The sequence below is a fragment of the Podarcis gaigeae genome, assembly GCF_964106915.1.
Source record: "Podarcis gaigeae genome assembly, chromosome: 2".
In the NCBI taxonomy this organism is placed as follows: Eukaryota; Metazoa; Chordata; class Lepidosauria; order Squamata; family Lacertidae; genus Podarcis; species Podarcis gaigeae.
Window position 1 is genome coordinate 24,819,416 of NC_139679.1, and position 8,843 is coordinate 24,828,258.

Here is an 8,843-nt window from a genome sequence, read left to right on the forward strand (position 1 = left end):
CAAAGTTGTTGTTGTTGTTTAGTCATTTAGTCGTGTCCGACTCTTTGTGATCCCATGGACCAGAGCACGCCAGGCACTCCTGTCTTCCACTGCCTCCCGCAGTTTGGTCAAACTCATGCTGGTAGCTTTGAGAACATTGTCCAACCATTTCGTCCTCTGTTGTCCACTTCTCCTTGTGTCTTCAATCTTTCCCAACATCAGGGACTTTTCTAGGAAGTCTTCTCTTCCCATGAGGTGGCCAAAGTATTGGAGTCTCAGCTTCAGGATCTCTCCTTCCAGTGAGCACTCAGGGCTGATTTCCTTCAGAATAGATAGGTTTGATCTTCAAAGTAAGTAAAGGTAAAGGGACCCCTGACCATTAGGTCCAGTCGTGGCTGACTCTGGGGTTGCGGCGCTCATCTCGCTTTACTGGCTGAGGGAGCCGATGTACAGCTTCCGGGTCATGTGGCCAGCATGACTAAGCCGCTTCTGGCGAACCAGAGCAGTACATGGAAACACCATTTACCTTCCCACCGGAGCGGTACCTATTTATCTACTTGCACTTTGATGTGTTTTCGAACTGCTAGGTGGGCAAGAGCAGGGACCGAGCAACGGGAGCTCACCCCATCGTGGGGATTTGAACCGCCAAACTTCTGATCGGCAAGTCCTAGGCTCTGTGGTTTAACCCACAGCGCCACCTGTGCAGCCCACAGTTAATAGTGCAGAGATGGCGCTTGAGCAGAGACGGTGTTTTTCAACCACCCTGCAAAGTAGCTCAGTTTTGTTAAATCCACCAAAGGCTGGTGGGGAGATTAAGTTCATGATGCAAGACCAGTGGCGTAGCGTGGGGGTGCCGGCCACACCGGGCGCAACATCTGGGGGGCGCGCTCGCACTCGCAGCTCTCTGCCCCTCCTAAAATCCACGAGTTAGGGGGTGCAAATTACTTGCCTTGCCCCGGGTGCTGACAACCCATGCTACGCCACTGGGCAAGACACAACAGGGCATGCCACACGGAAGCCATGTCTTATAGGTAATTTGCTGTGTGCCTGTCTATGCTTGCAGGGGCTGCTTAGATATTGTACCCTGTGGGGCTGCAGTATTTTTTGTGAGCAGGTTTTGCCCTGAACACAACTGTGTTCCTAAGGGCAGTACTCAGGGGTGGCTCATCCCATTTCGCCGCCTGAGGCAAAATGGGAAACATGAGCACACACAAACGCACTGAAGCCTTGCTTACTGAAGTCACGCTGAGGTGTAGCTTCCATGCTCTGTCAAGATCTCGTGAGAGCCCAGCAAGATCTTGCAGGGCTCTTGTGAGTTTTTACAGGGCTCTTGCCAGATCTCATCAAAACCCCAAAGCCGCTGCCACAGCCACAGCAGGTGGGCAGGACATCCACAATAGCACTGGAGAAGCAAGAAGCAGCTGCTGCTTCCGGCAAGTTCTTGATGGAACCCACAACTGCCGCTTCTCTTGACTTATCCAGCAGTGGTGGGACAGCAGCCTTTTGCAGCGCCGCCCTTTGGATTCTACCGCCTGAGGTAGCTGTCTCAGTCTGCCTCATGGGCTGGCCGGCCCTGGCAGTGCTTTATATGGGGGAAGGTAAGCGATACACCACAGGGTGGGGCTAAACCTGATCTCTTGCTACTAAGCAGCAAGCCTACTCCTCTTTGCATAGCCCCATTCAGGATTTTGATTCTTCGTCACAATAGCTTGACTGGCGTTGAGAGCTGTCAAGAACACTGGGAACTGGGCTGGCTTACAGAAATATTCCATTTCCCCCTGCCCTTAGAATCTAGGATGGGCAAAAAACATACTGAGCTCACTAGTACAGTGGTACCTCGGGTAAAGAACTTAATTTGTTCCGGAGGTCCGTTCTTAACCTGAAAACGTTCTTAACCTGAAGCACCACTTTAGTTAATGGGGTCTCCTCCTGCTGCTGCTGCACCACTGCCACACAATTTCTGTTCTCATCCTGAAGCAAAGTTCTTAACCCAAGGTACTATTTCTGGATTAGTGGAATCTTTAACCTGAAGCATCTGTAACCTGAAACGTCTGTAACCTGAAGCATCTGTAACCTGAGGTACCACTGTACACTACTACATTACAGTTGTTCTGCCTTTAGGCACCAGGCAAAAACATTCCTTTTTAACCAGGCCTTAGGTTGATCTTATTGACATCCAACACCCTTTTAAAATGTGGCTTTTGGGGGGTGGGAGTTATTGGGTTACTGTTTTTGGTTTGATTTTATATTTTGTGGTCTTGTTGTGAACTTCCCTGAGACCTCCGGGTATAGGGTATTGTATAAGTGGAATTAATAATAATAATAATAATAATAATAATAATAATAATAATAATAATGTGTTCTATAAAGGGCAGGAAGACAGCTACCAGTATTGAGCACCGACCACACGATTCAGCACAGACTGCAATTCAGTGCTTCGGAAAAGAGCCTGATTCAGCTCAGACCGTTGCAGAAATTTGGCTTGGGTCTGAATCGGAATCCCAATTCCAGAGTGCCGAATTTCATGTCTCCCCACCACCACCACCACCTGATTATAATGGGGAAATCAACAAATGGCGACATCCGTTTTGTTTTTGACAGAAGTGGATTCCATTTGCAGGCGTACCAAACCCAGTCTGAGTTGCAGAAAGCAACAGCTGCGAGGCTGATTTGACAGGAGTGGTTGTGTCGGAATTAACAAGGAGCACAGAGCACACAAGAAGCAGGTGACAACATCACTTTAACATCCCTCCATATCAGCAGTGTGATTAGAGAGCCCTCAGATAATCATTCCCTCTGATTGAAAGCTAGGCTCAAAACTACAGACCCTTCTTTTCAAGCCTGGGGAAAGAGACACGTTTTAGGTTTTGCAGATACAGTGCCTGCAGGTTTTTGTTTTGATCTCCAAATCGCTCCCAGGACTTTGAGAGGCCCCTGATTTTGATCAGCCACATGATTACAGAGGGAGCACAGTTTGACCCCAACAAGTCCGGAATATCTCCAAAACTGGCCAGAAACCACTTAAGGATTTGCCTTTCCTCCAAATCTGATGCACACTCCTGACAGCAAGGCATTCCGCTGTGGATATCATAGAGCACTTACCTTGTGGACATGTATCTACCTCAAACGAATGGTTGTTTGTGCGTATGTTGGGTGAGGAATCTAATAGAAGCAGGCCTTTTCATTGTCTAAGAACTGGGTTTGTTCTGCATAGGGAAAGGGCATTTGCTGGAATCAGCTCTCCACAATGAAACATGGAGAAAAGCATGCCAAGTGGAAGAGGAGACTTCAAAGCACAGGAGACATGGCTACACAAAGCATCAAAAAAGGGGGAAATGCTGCAGTCGCTGCTTGGGGCCGAGTTGAAATCCAAACACGAAAGAGTACCTAGGGACCTGGGCTGGAAAGGGGCCGTTTGAACACCTTGGAGACAAGATGAACTGTCCCACTTTGAGCTTTGATGCAACCATGTTTTCTCTCCCCCTTGCACTGCAAAAAGCTTTAATGCTAATTCATCTTTCCCAGGGGGGCTCATGCAGGCTAACATAAATATTGATTTATGGTATTTAGCAACACTAACTAATCAAGATCTCATCTGACTTCAGTGGGAGGTGGGAGGGCTGGGCTATTGTCACTCTCAAAGCACGCCGGCACATTTCTGCCTGCACACCCACAAAGTTGTGTTACGCAACTCTGAAGCTGCAACTTAAGTCAGCAGAAATGATTTTCTGATTCACCGTGGAGCAGGACCCAAACTTGGAGTTTCTCCCCCCACCCCACCCACGCACAAAAAAGGACAATGAATAATTAACTTTTTAAAAAAGCAATACAAAAAAACAACCTCAACACAGCCTGCCTGCCTGCTGTATGGGGGTGGGGGTTACTTAAGAGAATCAGAAGTTAAGAAAACAATACAGTGGTACCTCGGGCTAAGTACTTAATTTGTTCCGGAGGTCTGTACTTAACCTGAAACTGTTCTTAACCTGAAGCACCACTTTAGCTAATGGGGCCTCCTGCTGCTGCTGCACCGCCAGAGCACGATTTCTGTTCTCAACCTGAAGCACTATTTCTGGGTTAGCGGAGTATGTAACCTGAAGCGTATGTAACCTGAAGCGTATGTACCACTGTAACCTATAAAACAACTTCAATATTAGCAGTTTGTGACCTGCTGGCATGTCAAATCCGCAGGAAGTCAGTGGTCTGCCTGGCTGCTGAACCAGAAAACTACAGAAGGCAGCAGCAGCAGCACAAATGCTATGCAGAATTCCTATTGCATGGTCAGTACATAAGCTGTTATGTGGTGATCCCAGGGTATTGTACAGGCATGGGGGGTGTCACCAGGTTCAAAGAGGTTCAAGTTCCTCCGTGCAGCAGGGCTTTCGTGCATCCACTGGTGAGAACCTCTCCTGTCCTTGCCCTCTCTGAAGACATTCCCTGGGAACTCTCCCTCTCCTCCCAATAACTGTCTGGAACGGGCTTTCCCTCTCTCCGCAATCCCTGCCAATACATATTCAACTCTCTGTCCCCCACCCCCACATTTGCCTGAGGTGGCTTATGTTAAAGCAGCGCTCAGTTCCAAGGTGCGTGCATGCGTGGGGTTTTCTGAAGTCAGCGTGCCACGAGGCGCACGTCTGGGAATGTACCCATCCGAGCTAAGCTGGAGGTTCTCCACGCAGCTCAGGTCAGATAGGTTTGCAGCATAAGCATTTCAGAGCAGCTGTCAGCAGATGCCAGCTTTCCTAAGGGATGCTGCATTATTGCCAGCAAAAAGAACATTGCCATCCGATGTCTTTCAGTTCTGTCCCTTGCTGCATTGCGTTCAAAAAGAAGGGGGCGAGAGGAAAGCCAGAGAGGACATCAGTGGCATTGTGTCTTTGCACATTTATGCAGTAATAGCTCCACTTCAGACTCCTCTCCTGGGGGAGGCTGGTTGGGGGGGGGTACCACTTGCGCGCAAAAAATAAATTACATTAATCCCACCCGACTGCATATAAAGAAAGGACACTTAAACAGTCTCAGAATCATTAATTGCAGAGATTTCTGCAGGCCCTGTGGTGGAAAACAGCTGGATTTTTCTCTGTTGAGAGCCCATTTAGCAGAGGATGTTTGGGAAAAGAAGGAACTGCATTGGCTATATTCTTCTCCTCCCCATACATAAAATCGGCCCAGCAGACAAAATTCAATAACCCACAAAAAGTCTGTTAACTTGGAGTGCATGTGGAGATGGGAGTCAGAACATGAGTGCAAATTGGAAACTGAAGTCAGGTCACTCAGGGGCTCTTCACATATTGGGTTTTAGAGTGTACATCTAGAAATGTTCGGAAGTGTGAATGCAATGAAGACAAATTTGCAATCCCTTGTATCATGCCAGGTACACTTCTCAGGGAGCCAGGATTGGTGCCAAACCTAGCTTTGCCCTGTGGAAGGTGTAAAATGGATCTAAGATATATGCAGTATATATATATACTTGAGGGTAGGAAAGGCTAACGGTGACTCAGATCCACTCTGTGTACTTTATACCCAAATACTCGAGTTGAAAACAAAAATGGTTGGGGGGAAAGCGTAAGAAAAGCTTTCATTTGAGTTGAAGACTCTGATCTTGTACTTCCCTGAGACCATGGCAACAATACATTGTGTTAATGTAAACCTACCCAATTCACACTTTCTTGAAACAACCCGAGAACCAACTTGCAGCTATCCTTGGAAATTCACACTTCTTTAAATTTTGTGACACAGCTGTCTTACCAGATAACACACACACAGTCTCAGAGAAAGGGTTCATAAAATGCAAATATTAGTAAAATCAACACATTTCATGCACTATCATATTGCATATGAACATGGGTGGATTGGGGGGGGGGATGCCTTAAAATAATAATGAATTTTCATGAGGACAATATATATTGGAAAGTGGTGTACAAAAATGTGGAAAACTGAACCTCTGGCAAAATAAGGAACTGAGAGATTTGTCCAAAACTGATTGATTTGTCCATCGCTTTCTGCATAGAAACAAGTTTGTTTAAAGCAGGAAAGGTCTATGAAAATGAATCTCAGCCTCAAGCAGCTCACAGAGGATGTGGTTTTTCGTCATGGTAGCCTTAAAACACACCTAAGTTAGTACCAGCCACCACATTCTGACCTCAAGGCTCTTTAGATTCTGGCACTAAAATGCAACAGCAGCTCTTCAAATGGTTGCAGCTGAGTGCCATTTGTATGACTGGATAACAGCTTGAGTGGGGAGAAAAATCAAAATGGCTGGTAAGAAGTGGACAAAAAGATGGCTAAACTACATGGGCCTAAACTGCACGTTTGAAGGAGTACCAAGTCAACCATATGATTCTGAGTGGAATTAATGAGAGCCAATAACTGGCTGGGCCTGCTGCCAGTTCCCAAAAATACCAAGGGCACTGGGAAGCAGGCGGCAGCAGATATAGCAAGGTCTAAGCAAAGTTGCCTGGACCAGCTGACAAACACAAATAACTACACTGGACTCAGGGAAAAGGGATGTGAGAAGGCAACAGAGTGAGACTGAGGAGCAAAGATGGAAGCCAACAGGAGAGAAAAGTACCTGTTGCCGAAGAGATCTCTTTCTGTGGTGACATATCAACAACATTGAGTTGTTGAGCCGAAAGCAGCACCGTTTACATTTAGCACCAAATTCGAACAAGGCCAGATGCAAGCTGCACTTCCAAACCAACGGTCAGGAATGCATTTGTTCCTCCACAGCAGGTGCGGGGAATCGCTGGCTCTCCAGGTGTTGTTGATTTCCCATCATCCCTGGCCAATGGCCGTGATTGCAAGGGCTGATGGGAGTTGTAGTTCAGCCACATCTAGAGGGCCAAAGTCATGGCTTTACCAGTCTCACAGCTGAGCATAGGAGTGAGCACAGGGGACTGGGAGGTAGGTGTGGCTGGGGAAATTGCTTCACAGGACAAATTAGGGAATCTGGTGGGCCTTATTTTGTTGACAGGCTGCATATACCTCACCCATTCTTATTTAGGGGAAATGTTTAATCAAATAGGTGCCTTGTCTCAGAAATATCAGGTGGGTTCCATTAGCTCAAGGATTTCCATGCAATGGAACATCCTCTTGTCCATAGCTGTCAACTTTTCCCTTTTCTTGTGAGGAATCCTATTCGGAATAAGGGAATTTCCCTTTAAAAAAGGGGGAAAGTTGACAGCTACGCTCTTATCTATTCTCTTTGTGGCTCTGCACCCTGCCCAAATCTGCTCCAGGAGGTTGTGGGACCCCTCAGGTCAAAGGAGAAGGAGGGGGAGTTCTGTTGTGCAGACAGCAGTCCTTCTGCTAATGGATTTTTTTTTGTATTTTTTTGGACACCACCCATTGTTGTTACTCAGATGCAAATTTAATGGGCAGGTTAATGGGTTAACCAACCAGAACTTATATAGTTAATAAATGAGCATTTATTTAATTGGCCAAGGAAAAAGCAAGGCTCATTCACATCAGATGAAAAGGTGGAAGGTCCTGTTTCAAGGACAAAAGGGACTTGAGCCTCAGAGGTTCTGAACCTTCTCTTTGCCCACACGGTAAAGGTAAAGGGACCCCTGACCATTAGGTCCAGTCGTGGACGACTCTGGGGTTGCGGCGCTCATCTTGCTTTACTGGCCGAGGGAGCCGGCGTACAGCTTCCAGATCATGTGGCCAGCATGACTAAGCCGCTTCTGGTGAACCAGAGCAGCGCACGGAAATGCTGTTTACCTTCCCACCAGAGCAGTACCTCTTTATCTACTTGCACTTTGTGCTTTCGAACTGCTAGGTTGGCAGGAGCAGGGACCAAGCAACGGGAGCTCACCTCGTTGCGGGGATTCGAACCGCCAACCTTCTGATTGGCAAATCCTAGGCTCTGTGGTTTAACCCACAGCCCACACGGTACCTTCTCACAAAGGTGTCCTGGTTGTGAGGGAAGTGCTTGGATGGAGAGACTACAGGGAAGTGAATTGTGGGGTGGCCTTGCACTTCATAACCATGCACAGCCTTTTACACATATAAATTGAGCTCATGCCCTTTGCTTTATACGTAACGGAGACAAACCTGCATTTACAGAGATGGGCCTGCAGCCATCACATCTGGTTTGGGCCTGAGTCACAAAGATAACAAAGGCCAACGTGTGACAGGAAGTCATACTATGCCCTGTTAAAATAGAACACTTTTCACTCTCCTGTGCTTCACTCTCATAACAAAGGCACCAGCATGCTAAATTAAGGGTTGGTGCCTCAGCATTTCCGGAAATTGCCTAATTTTAGACAGCTGTGTGAGGAGGTGGCATCTATAAGTACCTGGCAGCTAGCATCTATTTGGAACCAAGTTGCAATTTTGCTTTGATGGAGGTGAAATACCAAGGCCACTCAGAGTTTCCTGTGCTGGTGCAAATCTGAAGCATCCATAATACCTTGACCCTCATCGTCTTGAGGGGTCCTTTCCATAATACCTCAAGCTTTATCTTCTATTGAGAAGGAAGCCACAAGATAGAGACGGGGGGGGAAAGCTTTTCCTTCTTCTACGTTGGTGTGGTGAAGCTAGCTGGCAGCCCAGGAGCTTTGCTAGACCCTAAAACACTCAGGGCACAGGACCGTGACATAAATGTGCATATGCTAATACAGTGGTACCTCAGGTTAAGTGCTTAATACGTACCGGAGGTCTGTTCTTAACCTGAAGCACCACTTTAGCTAATGGGGCCTCCCGCTGCTGCCGCACCACCGCCACACGATTTTTGTTCTCATCCTGAAGCAAAGTTCTTAACCTGAAGCACTATTTCTGGGTTAGCAGAGTTTGTAACCTGAAGTGTATGTAACCTGAAGCGTATGTAACCAGAGGTACCACTGTATATGGGCGTAGATGCAAAT

At 47.1% G+C, this 8,843-nt stretch overlaps 1 protein-coding gene across 1 annotated transcript in view; it reads right to left on the reverse strand.

The window, feature by feature from the left end:
* The window catches only part of CACNG5 (calcium voltage-gated channel auxiliary subunit gamma 5), a 60,950-nt gene extending 54,217 nt beyond the window's left edge, over positions 1-6,733 (reverse strand). Inside the window, exons 1-2 of the mRNA XM_083727817.1 lie at positions 6,548-6,733; positions 3,082-3,185 (exon numbers count right to left, since the gene is read on the reverse strand). Of these exons, the coding sequence (XP_083583943.1) occupies positions 3,082-3,092 (11 nt within the window). The 5' untranslated portion in view covers positions 3,093-3,185; positions 6,548-6,733. The remainder of the gene's footprint in view (positions 1-3,081; positions 3,186-6,547) is intronic.
* Positions 6,734-8,843: the final 2,110 nt, after the last annotated feature.